Source organism: Dermacentor variabilis, chromosome 10, assembly GCF_050947875.1.
Source record: "Dermacentor variabilis isolate Ectoservices chromosome 10, ASM5094787v1, whole genome shotgun sequence".
Classification (NCBI taxonomy): Eukaryota; Metazoa; Arthropoda; class Arachnida; order Ixodida; family Ixodidae; genus Dermacentor; species Dermacentor variabilis.
In genome coordinates this window covers 52847257-52861058 of record NC_134577.1, presented here as the reverse complement: position 1 = coordinate 52861058, position 13802 = coordinate 52847257, and the positions used below count along the sequence as shown (strand labels likewise).

At 44.9% G+C, this 13802-nt stretch overlaps 1 protein-coding gene across 1 annotated transcript in view; it reads left to right on the top strand.

Moving 5' to 3' along the window:
* Nucleotides 1–12183, top strand: part of LOC142559241 (solute carrier family 2, facilitated glucose transporter member 8-like) — a 68175-nt gene extending 55992 nt beyond the window's left edge. Inside the window, exons 2-3 of the mRNA XM_075670868.1 lie at nt 4751–4912; nt 11907–12183. Of these exons, the coding sequence (XP_075526983.1) occupies nt 4812–4912; nt 11907–12183 (378 nt within the window). The 5' untranslated portion in view covers nt 4751–4811. The remainder of the gene's footprint in view (nt 1–4750; nt 4913–11906) is intronic.
* The last annotated feature ends 1619 nt before the right edge of the window (nt 12184–13802 follow it).

The window sequence follows — 13802 nt, the reverse complement described above, 5'->3', positions numbered from 1 at the left end:
ACACCAACTAGGGAAGTGCTCGGCATGCTCAATGTAAGTTGTGGAGCACGATTTTCCGCATTAGAATTCCTCAAGAACGCAGTTGACAGTCAAAAGCAACGACCGGGGCATTTGTTTACATAGGCAGGTACAGCGACCACTCCTCGTTCGTTTGAGGTCTAATGCTAGCCTCTCATCAGTGACATCAGTTAATGTCCGAACATTTCATAACAGGCAGATTTTTTGCATGTAAGCACCGTTGCATTACTCTGAATCGCGTTGATAGGAACGACGACACATCTACGACAACATGAAGATGGAGACCGCAGTACATGAGCGTTGTTATGCTGCCTACATATTATTCTTCGTATTCTCTTCATGCACACAATATGTTCTGTAACGTAGACACATATGAGGACGTTGCACGTATAATCGTTCATTTAGAGAACTCGTAATTTTCTCGCAGAAACGCCGATGCCAGTATTGACAACGTCGGCAGCTGAACGAGGCGGTTGTTTACGCTGGTGTATCGTAGGGGTTCGCCTACGCTTGCTGCCCATTAGGCATACGAGACAAGCAGTGTACCTCGGAAGCTAAATAAAATTATTTGGTTTTACGGGCCAGAACCACTTTCTGATTATGAGGCACGCCGTAGTGGGGGACTCCGGAAATTTTGACTACCTGGGGTTCTTTAACGTGCGCCTAAATCTAAGTACACGGATGTTTTCGCATTTCGCCCCCATCGATATGCGGCCGCCGTGGCCGTGGTTCCATCCCGCGACCTCCTCGGAAGCTAAATAGTGAGTCTGCTTGACAATACGTAAAAATACACCATGTTCGTTTTCGTACTTAATTTAGGAAAGCACCGGTGAGTGCGGCTGACAGCTTTCCTTCGAAAACGGCAACGTACCGGTCGATGTCGATGCTGCTCCGTGCCTTAGTTTATCGCTTTTTGTGTGTGTATTATACGAAATGAGGAATGGTTTATTTCATATCCGTATGGTAAAAACTGAACTGCAAAAGGAGTTTTCTTCATCCTGATGACTTAATTAGCTTCAGGTCAGTAGCTCAGCTTCGACAGCAGTAGACGCGTGAACTACGCGACTGTGACATGTAGGCTTAACATCGGTTGAGCGCGATCGGCATCGACTCAAACTGTGTGTGCGGATGTCGAGGGCTGAAGTTTGTGCAGCCAACAATGCAACTCACTTGCTTCTCCTCTCTTACTCGTCTACAGTGAACGCAACTACTCGCGACAGAATCTTCTCACGCCATTCACTATAGGTCACTATCTCTGACTCCTCGACGCTCTCGTCGCTGTCGTCTGCATGATCCCGGCATGCTCTGCGCGGAACACTCCTGACGTCATACACAATGTGGCCTGTAACTGAGGAGGAGCTAAGATACGGTGTTTGAGGCAATAAATAAAATTCATTTGTAAAAGATCTGTGCAACTTTTAAAGCTGCTTTTTTGATGACATGACGGAAGTGTTCCGAGGAACGTACCCTGCGAATTTTATCGGCATCCGCTCTCATCAAAAAAGCTTCAGGAGGGCCCTCTATAGGCGCGGTAATGGTACTCATGACTTCGCAAGACTGTCGACTGCAAAAATTGTCACCTTTACAGAATTTTATTTTAGGGGCAACTACCGCCTCACAGGAAAACCGGAGCAGGAAGACGGTATAGTACACTTCATCTATTAGTGTACGTTGTAGCTGTACTTCTCCTCTCCGTCAAAATGGTACCCCTTTCCTCGCGCTTCCACCTACGCCTTCACTTTTTCCATCTTCGCGGCTCTAAGAAACGTTGTTCAACGAAGTTATTGGCTTATTAGAACGTCGGAATCCTTGATGTAATCTTCGTGCTCACATGAGAGACGGAGAGCCGAACTATCGAATGCTAGTGTCGAGATCGGTGACAGTGTCCCACAAGACAGCAGTAGGAATCGCATCAGCCACATGGAGAGTGGTAGTGAAAAGGTAACTTCAAGAGTGGCGGGACATTACTGTGAATTATATGACGACGAATCAGGCACGTTTAACGTAGCGTACGGACACCAGCGCGCACAGATACTTATTAGAGAGAAGGAAGTTCAGTATTTTATCGCAATGGCATTGAAAAAAAGTTCCACTTGATGGAATAGCGGAAAGCTGAGAGAAAATAAGTTATCTACGCAGTCTTCAGTTGCACAAAGTATTCTTCGGAGCAGTACCGGCGAGCATAAGATGTCAAATAAATTTCACTACAGATGGTTGCATTTGTCACAGGCAAAAGACGTCGTTGGGCAATGTTTTGTTTCTTTGTTTCATTGCAGCACCAGCGTCATTGTAAAGGAGTAAGACCCATAGAATAAGTAGGCGATATTTCTTTCCAGAATTTTTTGGAGATATGTAGCGCATGGGCGATCGCCCATGCGCTACATATCTTGGTTGCCACATGAAGACCACGGGTAGCCCCAACCACTGATATTATACGTGCTGCTTGATATTTTAGGCGTTTTACGCCGTCTCGGAAAGCCCTTGGCATGCTCAATGTGAGATGTAGACTACGACTTTCCGCATTTGTATCCTGCAAGAACGGAGCTGATAGTCAAAAGCACCGACCGGTGCATTTGTTTACATCGGCAAGTACAGCGACCACTCCTCGTTCGCTTGAGATAAAATGCTAGCCGCTCATCGGTGACATCAATTAATGTCCATACATATAAAAACAGGCAGATTTTTTGCGTGCAAGCACGTTGCATCACTCTTAATTGCGTTGATAGGAACAATGACACACCTTCGACAACACCAAGCTACAGGAACATTGTTATGCTGCCGACTTATCATTCTTCGTATTCTCTTCAAGCGCACAATATGTTCCGTAAAGTAGGAACAGATGAATGCTTTGCGAGTATAATTGTTCATTTAGAGAACGCGTTGTTTTCTCGCGGAAACGACGATGACAATATTGACAGCGTCGGCAGCTCAACGAGGCTGTTGTTTACGCTGCACTGTAGAAGGGGCTGGTCTACGCTTGCTGCCCATTAGGCATACGAAGCAAACACTGTACCTCCGTCGCTAAATGGTGAGTCTGCATGACAGTACGTAAAAATAACCCGTGTTCGTAGTCCCATATAAGTTACTGAAGCGCCGGTGAGTGGGGCTGGCAGCTTTCCGTCGAAAACAGCAACGTATCGGTCGATGTCGATACTTGTATCTGCCGTCGCGTCTCGCTTTTTGTGTGTGTATTCTACGAAATGAGGAATGCTTTCATATCCGTACGGTCAAAACTGAACTGCAGAAGAAGTTTTCATCACCCTGATGGCTTAAATAGCTTCAGGTCAGTCGCTCAGGTCCGCCTGCAGTAGGCACATGAAATGCGCGACTGCGACATGTAGGCTTAACCTCGGCTAAACGCGATCGGCATCGCCTCAAACTGTGTGTGCGCATGGCGAGGGCTGAAGTTAGCGCATCCAACAACGCAGCACCGCTTTCCTCAAACCTCTTGCCCGTTTACAGAGAACGGAACTTCCCGCGACAGCACCTTCTCACACCATGCAATAGCTCACGATCGTCGACACTTCGACGCTTTCGTCGCTCTACATGGTACACCCCTGATGTCATACACAATCTGGCCTGTGATTAAGGACGAGGTAAGGTAGCGTCTTCGAATCAATATATAAATTCATTTGTAAAAAATCTGTGCAACTCGCAAACCTGGTTCTTTGAGGACATGACGGAAGTATTCAGAGGAACGTAGCCTGCGAATTTCAGCGACATCCGTTGACATCGAAAAATCGCTGGAGTTGCCATTTAAGTGAGCGATATAGATCCCTTCTGATCAAGTTTGCAAAGTTTTTGCTGTAATCGCCATCTGCATGTAGCTTACCTGGTGCACTAGAGGGACACGTGACGAGTGCCTTCGAATATCCCCATCGTCGTGGTCGCAGGGAAAAAGAGGGGATGGGGCGCGTTTGAGGCGCTAAGGGAAATGCTTTGTGCACCCTGTGGCAAAGAGTGGTGGATGAGTTAGGGCTTCGGCACTGATGGTGTGGGCCCACTACTTGGAGGATCCATTGCTCGGTACTTTAAGCGAAACACATCGACATATACGCCTCTTTTTTTTTTCTTTTAGGGCTTCTTGAGGCGTGAAAAGCGTCCCTGGGGCTAATGGAATGACGTCTTACAAATGCTGTTGCCGGAGATGTAACAGGTTCCCGTGTGTGTCAGAGGGAATTAGGGGGTGCGTGCGTGCTTGCGTACTAATTTACTGGCTTGAGTTTCTTTAAAAGACAGTCTCTATTCGTTTTGGAATGTAATTGTTGTATCATAGCGGCATTCAACGTGCCGTATTTCACGCGGGCGATGCTTCCTGTCGGATAACACAAAATTTCAGCCGCTGCCGCGCGGCATGGTTTTCATTAATGCAGTTATGACATATTAAATACAGGGCAGATTACACCCACCATTGGCCATTTCTCAACAGTGGGTACAAGCCAAGAGCTCGAAGTGTTTTTTACCTTTGATTTTTCTTCTTGAAAGCCTCCCTAATAAATATATTTGCCTGTGCTTTAATTTACAAGTCGTTTTGATTTATTATGTTCAGTATTGATTCTATCATTACTATTTCTCTGCTATATGTTGACTTTCTTGTGTTATTTTTCTGCTCTTAGTACGTACTTCTTCCTCAGTGCCACGTACTGGGTACTGGTATAGTTTATTGTGATCAAATACAGCAAGAGGCTAAGATGCCATTCCAGGCCAGCGACTCTCAGTGTGAATCGCACAGACGCCATCTCTCCGGGCCTTTCCTGCTGACGCTGGCGAGTGCGTGGTCCGGTTCTCTGTGCATGGGAATGACGCTGGGCTACACTTCGCCGGCAGCGAACAGCGACTGGGCCGCGTTTGAGAAAGACGGCACCACCGTGCACTCCGCCACTAGCTCCGCCTGGTGAGCTATAGCGTTAGCCAGCTGAAGTCGGGCGCTCTTCAACGCGAGCTTTTTGTAACCGTTGAGTCATTCTCGCAAACTCCCAGGCGCTGAAACGCGTGCCGCCGTAGCCCAATGGCTGTGGCTTAGCTTCGCTGCGCTCGAGGTGGCGGATTCGTTACCGACCGCTCCGGCCGCATATGTAGATGGGGTTGAAAAAGATGCTCGAGTGCTTATATTTAGGCGCACGTTCAAGAAACCCACGTGATCAAAATTATCCCGTAGTTCCCCCACTGCGGCATCCCTCAAATTCAAATCGGTGGTTTTTGTCGGGTGAAAACTCCGCAATTCGTACATGCGCTGAGCTGTGTTGCAAGAGCGCTGTGTTCTTTTCAGGCAGCGCGGTACAGCGGCTAGACGACAAAATGCATGGGGAAACTTATTTACACAAAGGCAGATAGGGTGCCTGGTCTATTGCTAACTGCAGTGCGCTTATATGCGCTGGGCAAGAGGGATGGGGAAGGAAGGTAATTATGAGCGTTGCATCGCCCTGTTCGCTGCGCCACAGAATATAAAAATATTTACGCCTTTGGGGCTTCTCTCGTCCCCAAATGATATTCATCATCTGTCTTACTTGCGTTTCCTCTCTTGAAAACTCGTCGCTCGCTACATTCCTTTAGAGATCTGCTGTGTCTAGCCGATAACGCGCAAGCCGTTCGTTAGTAAGAAGTACCTGGCTCGCAGCGTTAAAGAAAGGAAATGCGGGCAAGACAGATGACGATAATTGTTTGGGGATAAACTACAACCCAAAGGGTGTAAACTTTTTTTTTTAAGGCACTGTACCCACAAAGGACAAAATAAATGAAACCAACACATTTGAGCTATTTGCGCACGTGTGTGTCTGTTTCAGTTAGTCTGGCCCTTGTGGGAACAGTATGGCGCAGTAAACAGAACGATGTCATACGAAACAGCCAAGTCGTAGCATCACTGAATGAGTAATGATGCTAAAAAGTGGGACGTGCGTATATGCGCGGAAATTATTCAGCGTTGGGGCCTCCCTGAAATCGTGCGTTTACGTCCATGGTTTGTGGAAAGGCTGCGACTGTATGAGTTCGGCCATAGGCCTATAACAAGCTTAACAGGTAGGGGGTTTGCTGTTGGCGTATGCGATCGAACAGACCACTTATAGAACAGAGACACATTTCCTGTCATACAAAATTCACGCTTCCCCTTATCTGCCCGCTCATCTCAAGTACGGCGCTGGGCCGACCACTCGAGCTCTGATATTTCTTTGAATTATTTTCGCAGTTTTGAAGCGTAGCTTCCATTGCCACTTCAACAAGATTAAGGAGTTTACGAGGTGTAAATTCCCCAACCAAGTGACACGCTATGACAGACGGATGCTTGAATTTATGTAGAGGCGAACATTAATTACAAAGGTTGATTGGAATTTGCAGGAACTTAAGCGCAAATTTTCCTCTTACCACCTTTTGAATTAGGTAGAATTTGTATGCTCTAGAATTACCTCAATTGAAGTCCAGCGCTATTGTACTCACACCACGCATATACTCAAAATTGCCTAGAAATCATGTTATGTATATGCTTTCTTAAAACCTGAGACAAAGCACGTTCGCATACCTTTTTTTATATATATTTCACCCCCTGTTCTCTACAGATGCATTTTTAAAAAGCGTTACGTGGAATATCAGGGTGTTTCTTCGTGTCACATCTGAACTGCTATATTTAGATTCTTGCTCTGAACACGACTTCAGTGTTCGATTTAGAGCCCTCCACTGTCTTGGGCTTACCCAAAGGCCCGGGCCCGGCTCCGCCCGCGGTGTGTACTTGGGCTGAGTAAGCAGGTATTGACGTGCGCCCGGACTGGGCTGAGCCTAGGAGTTTCGGCAAGTGTTCGTGCTCGAGCTTCAGGAGGGCCCTTCATGGGCACGGTAATGACACTTGCAAGTTCGCAAGACTGTCGACTGTAAAAATTGTCGCCTTTACAGAATTTTTGTTTAAGTGCATCTGCCGGCCCACAGAAATACCGGAGCAGCGAGGCGGTCTAGTACACTCGACCTATTAGTGTACTTTATACAAGTACTTCTCCTCTCCGCCAAAATGGTACCCCTTTCATCGCGCTTCCACTTACGTCCTAACATATTCCATCTTCGCGGCTGTGAGAAACTCTATTCAACGTCATTAGAACCAAGGTCCAAGGTCATTAGAACCTTGGAGTCCTTGAGGTAATCTTCGCGCTCAGATGAGAGACGAAGGACCGAAGGTTCGAATGCTAGTGTCGAGATCAGTGACAGTGTCCCGCCAGACAATAAAGGAAGTGCATCAGCCACATGGAGAGTGGTGGTGAAAAGCTAACTTCAAGGGTAGTGGCGGGACGTTACAGAGTGAGAATGAAATGACGACGAATTAGGCAAGTTTGCCGTGGATACCAACGCGCACAGATATTTATTAGGCAGGATGAAGTTAGCTATTTCATTGCGATGGCATTGAAAAAAAGGTTTCACTCGATAGAATAGTGGAAAGCCCAGAAAGAAAGTTATCTACATAGTGTTCAGTTGCCCAAAGTATTCTTCATAATAGTACCGGCAAGCTTGAGACGTCTAATAAGCTTTTCACGGCAGATGATTGCATTTGTCCCAAGCAGAAGACATCGTTGGACAATCTTTTATTTCTTTGATTGAATGCAGCACCAGTGTCATTGAAATGTAAATAAGAGCCGTAGTATGAATAGGCGAGATTTGTTTACAAAACTTTTTGGGCTTGTGCGTCATAAGCGATTGAAGGTCATGAGTATAGTATTTAAACTTACCTCTGCGGATGGCATTGCAATATCTTTTTTTGTCGGCGGCGTTGTGTTTCTGCCATGAACCAGGTGTGCGAAGGCCTTAGGCTGCCTTGAAAAGTCGTTGTTTCCTGTTTTTTAGTGTATGCAATATCCGCTTAAACCATGGTTCAAACGAGCTCACCCGAAATGAGTGTAGTGGTATACGAAAGGGACATTCATTCCTGCAAACACTGTAAACAAGAGCCAGCTGTCATTGACAGAACTCTGGAAAAACTTCCGAGGGTAAGAGTCCCAAAAACGTTCAAGGCGAGAATAATCGCAATAAAGTAAGCGTGGTTGTAGTAAAAGGTACGTATATGCGTTAGTGCACGTGTGCATGAGGACGTGGAAACTATGAAACGAAGCAGCACATGATCACTAAATCGCTCAGAATAACAAATGCAAGTCAATAATAGGAATTAACGAAGCTCTTTATACTTGGCAGCAATTTCCTTTGTGCCGTCTCGAAGTATCTACCTCTGCAAATTTTAAGAACAATGAAATACATATAGGGCGCTTTCCGATTGCAATGAAATCATTCTTCAACGGAGTAGCAAATAAATTCTGGAATGAACGTTCATAACTTATGTAGCGTGTTAAGGCAGAATAGAACTCACTCCTGGTTTCCGTTTCTTCATTCTTTGTTCAAGCGAGAACAATATTTTGTCATAGTTTCAATGATTCCTAGATATTAAGTGCTCCATACAAACGCGGAGGCTGCAAAACGCTGCAACGTTCGTGAAGGGGATGTGGACAATATATGAGAACGCAGTAAATAATCAATTTATGACCTGAGTTGATTACATGGTCTGAACCAAGACACACAAAGAAAGAAAAGGATATATTTTATTCTCAAGGCATTTTGCTCTTGAAGAAAGTTTTTTTTTTTACGTTAAATGGCACTGCCCTCGTGGTCCTTCAGTTCTGTTCGTTCTTTCTTTACCTACGAGGGGTCATTAGAAATTACCATGAAGGAAGAAATATATCTTCGTAACTTGATGAAGAAAAACATGAAGCCGCGTCGTCTACACACTTCAAGCGCTTTGTTCTTCCCTTCAAGTTAGGGCACAAACAGCAAAACCATATCATAAAACTATTGGTATATAAAACGTATGACACAGATTTTGAAACACTTTCGATCGTCATATGCGGCAAGTTTCAATGCTATGTCAAACGGCTTTAGTATCAGTTGGTTTACGTATATCGTTCCTTTTAGGAATATGTTGTAGCGGAGCTCTATGTGTCTACCTTCCCATACTTTTTTCAATGTCCATGCCTCAACACTCTCGCTCCCTATATGAGAAAGCAAAACAAACCAGTATAATCACATGCGCTGACACCGGCGTAGCGAGGGGAAAGCTAGGAAACCACTTAATACATAGTTTCTTAAATTAATTGCTGGAGTGAGCCCGGTCGCCAGTGTCGACAGAAACTGCAATCGGGGCGGTTCCGTCAGCCTGGCAATTATGGGAAGTACCAGGATTTGCCTAAACTTGGTCCTTCTGGCTTGAAACGACTCTTGGACATTGTAAATTTGTCGTTTTGAACACAATACAGTAGTCTAAAGAGTTAAATAAACAGTATTAAAATCATCTGCCGGGAGGATTCGAACACATGACCTCTAGCACTGTGGCCCGAGATGTTTTTATTCGGTCATGTGCAAGTTCCCTCATTATCAACACCGCAGTTCTTGTAATATATATATATATATATATATATATATATATATATATATATATATATATATATATAATAAGGTGTGTAGATTCTGCAAACTTGAGAAAAATTGCCTGAAGGACTGAAAATTCGTAAACGGTTTGGCAGCCGTATGCTTTTCATTATTTGAAGAAGCAGGCAAGTCGGTGAAATTTTCTGTGGTAAAAATTATTCCGGCCTGAACGGTTCCCGCTGTACATGAGCTGTGTTTGACAGTTCGCAAGTTAAAACATATTTAGGCAGAGCCCAAATTCACTTGTATCATGAAACATGACTATTTGAAGTGCAGACTGAAAAACGTAAATAAAACAAAGCTAAATAAAGCAACATAAAATTTTGCTGCACATTGTAAGGCGGTCGCAACTCTTGGATGTCACCTGTTTATGCAATAGAGTTAGAATATCTGCTGGCAGACGTGTATTGTGGAATTCCCCAAGCCAATAGACCAGTGTATTTCACTTTACATTCCCTCCTATCCTGCTTGATGAAATTATAGCATCGGGCGTTAGTGGTGTCTTCTGCTCTCTGTCCATGTTTATTCACGCCACAGTAGCTTCAATACGCATCAACCAACTCGCCGAAGAATTTTCACTGTTTTACTGTATGGCAACCTTGCGTTCGCCATGTTTCGATGTCTTAGCGCGCGGCGTCAATAAACGCTGCAGAAGTCTATTTTCTCCCATCGTATATTTGTTCCGAAGCCAGAGATTGAACCCGGGACCTGGGATGTATTGGAACATACGGGAATTTTATGGGACCCCCACATGTTGAAATGAAATTAGTTGATGTTGTGCATATGTGTTTTTCGATAGTGCGATGCTCAATATTTACATCCGAATTCGCACGCCACGAGTTGCCGTTACTTTAAAAAACTGTGTTCTTCCCTAAATGTATCGCTTTGGTACGCTGATACGCGTAGGTACGGTAGACCCCAAATGTTTGCGGAACACGGGTTACAGGACAAACGTGAATTTCACCTCTCCATATAATACGGCGCTCCTAGTTTAAGGCATCACATGTGTCTGTCCCAAATACTAACTACGTGTTGAAACTTCGAATTCAAGGCATTCTATGGTAGGTGTCACAATAATTCAGCTTTCCGCAGCTCCCGTGCTCCTTAAACGTTTGTGGACGTCTGTATTTCGCTGACACTTGCCTGTAAGGCTCGAGTGCATGAGGGACAAGTAATGGTTTCTTTAATAAACCAACTAATGCATTCCTCATTTGCGTATATAGGGTAAACGTTAGTGTTTGTTTTCCGCGAAGAGGGAAATAACTTTATAAGAAAGCCACTCGCTCACTCGCTTGCTTACTTGGAACTGGGATTCCTGACTACATCTCTGCATTTACGTAGTGACTGTAGTGCTCAGTTTTACCCAAATATGTGAATGAATCAATAAATAAATGACGCAATTATTCCTTTTTATTTTATCTTCATTCTGCAAAGAGTCAAGCGAGCTAGCCTATTACCTATATAGCGGAGCTTACATTGCGAGCTCTGCCAGAGTTTGCTTACGGCGCCTGCTATATTTTTTTTTTGCCGCATGGTCTAGCACGGGATAGCACGTGTATAACAAATCGGCTTATTTAACCACCTGCACTATCCTCACGATTCGGTTTATTTAACCATTTGCACTACACGTGCAGTTGTGACCGACCCCGTCCTCTCTGGAATTAAAAAAAAAAATTATGGAGTTTTACGTGCCAAAGCGATTTTCTGACTATGAGGCACGCCGTAGTGGAGGACTCCGGAAATTTTGACCACCGGGGGTTCTTTAACATGCACCTAAATTTAGGTACGTGGGTGTTTTCGAATTTCGCCCCCATCGAAATGCGGCCGCCGTGGCCGGGATTCGATCCCGCTACCTCGTGCTCAGCAGCCTAACACCATAGGCACTGAACAGCCACGGCGGGTGTCCTCTCTGGAATGTCTCAGTGAGACAAGTCGTAACTAAATATAGTAATTGCAGCAGATATGCACCTCAATATGCACAATTCCTTTACTACTATCAGATTGAACGCCCAGGGCCGGGCCACGAACGCGCTGTGGTGGCGACGACCAGGCACGAAGTCACAGTCATCTCCTCGTAGAAAACCGATGGTTTTTCCGAAATAAAGTTGTTTACAACTACCACGGTCACGTGGACTGCGTGGATCATATGACGGCATCACCACGTCTTGCTGTCGGGCAGAGCAGCCGCGCATATTCGCCATGCCGTAAAAGGCAGCGCAGAAGGCGAGCAGTCACGTGCGGATTATCGCGAAGCCAAACGACACAACACTGTCTTGGTGGGTCAAGAGCGAAGCAGTACTAAAATAGTGCCCGTCGGGTTTGTGTTTCCATGTGATTTACTTGAAACTCTCTAAACGAGATTAGTTTAAGGCTTGTTTCAACAGGCGTCTGTTTTATTTTTCTGTTCATGGGTGTACGTTCGCTCAACGTGCCGTGGAGGACAGGTTCATCTTCCTGCTGCCGATCGGCGCTGTTCTCGGCACTGTACTGGGCGCACTCGTCAGTCAAGCAGTGGGACGCCGGTTCACCCTGTCTCTCAGCGCCGCGGTTTACGTGGCGGGATATGCCGTAATCTTCGCCAACACCTCCTTCGTCACCGTCCTGTTTGGCCGCTTCGTGACGGGCATCGCCACGGGAATGGTGTCCCTTTGCGTACCCGCCTACATCGCCGAGGTTTCCTTGCCTGCTCAGCGAGGATCTATGGTATTTGATAAGGCGTAGCATGGCTTCACAGACGAGCTACGGGTGGGGTTCACCTGTGAAGTGCCGGGCTCTAGATGGGGCAGTGTCATAGCCGTGCTGTCGGTTAACATTTATTGTCACTTAGAATATTTGCCTTAGAATATTTACCTTAGAATATTTGCCTTCCATATTAGTGAACACGTCCCAATTGTTTAATCAGTGCTGAGTTTATTACTTAGCACCAATGACGCAATTAGACTTGCGCACTACCAGGAAATACATTTTGTTAATTAGTTGTCGTGACACAATTATTTGGCACGGGTGCGTCGTGCAAGTTTCTAGGTAATGCAGTTTATCTTGCGGAATTGCATTGTCTCCCGGTAATACTTTCATTTAGTGCGTCTTGTCTATAAATTGTTGCCTGCAGTACACAGTTTTTCTGCAAGAGCTTGTCAGAAAGTTGCAGTTCCCAATAGTATAGAGTTATCTAAGTCGCTTTCTCGAGACGATTCCTCGAAGTGAAAAGTCACGTGGTTGCTTACCTCTGTCGGTTCATTGGTATTCGCCTCCAATTTGCAACCCGACGATCGATGAAAACAAAGCGCTACATTTCTGCATCATTGCAAACATCGTGGCGTTCAGTATACTTAACGGAAAAGCCTCGGGATTTGCGTGTTTTTCTTTCTTTAGCTTGTTCACACCATGTGCCGCTTCAGTCGTCTAGCTACGAACGTAACACTTCGTGCTCAGTCGAGGCACCGCAGAAAGCTTTCCTTGGTATGTGAATCATAGCGCTTAGCGACATTGACACAGAACAAAGCCTATTCCTAATGTTCCCTTGGCTTTCAGCTATAAGCTGAAGATACTTTCACATAATTTTCACTTACCTCGGCAGACTGATGTTCCACAAAAGTCGAAAATATGTAGAAGGGTGTTACAGCAGCAGTATGTTTACTTTTTTGTATACACATAAGAATAAATATGTTGAATATCTTATTCCATGAATTAGCCGCTGCTATCCGGATCAGTGTTTCGCACGCGTGTAATTTTTTTATCCCCTCTACCCTCACCCCTCTACCTGGAAGCATAGTTTAGCATTTGCGACAATGTGGCGCATGCTTGTGTGTCAAAAAATGCCTGGATAATAAGCAGATATTTATAGTTATTTTCGTAATCAAACACCTATCGAATGCCAGTATAAATTCTGTGTAGTTATGGTACTATGCTTTGTTTCGACTATTGTTGGTTTTGTTTGCAGAAGTTACATGTCTGGACACCCTTCTTAATTTTTTTAAATAAATGTATATTTACAGCGTGTCTGTAGAGCCCTCATGTAATAATATTCCCTCCTACAGATTTGTTGATACCAGTACTTTGTTCTATTCTGGTCTATTTTAGTCCATGGACTACTCAGCCTGCCTGTCCATTAACTCTGCCATGGTCAATAGGTGGCCATCATTTTGCAGGCTCATTCTATCAACTTCGTAGTGAAACGCCAATAGACATTCAATAGGCTGTATAAATAAATCTTAGCCTAGGTAGAGACCACAAATAGGCGAAAAAAAGCTCCAGTCGTTGATGACTAAGGAATCTGTATACTTGCACTCTGCAAAAAAGAATGCTTACTCTTCTCGCTGTATTTCTTGCCCCCAACAACA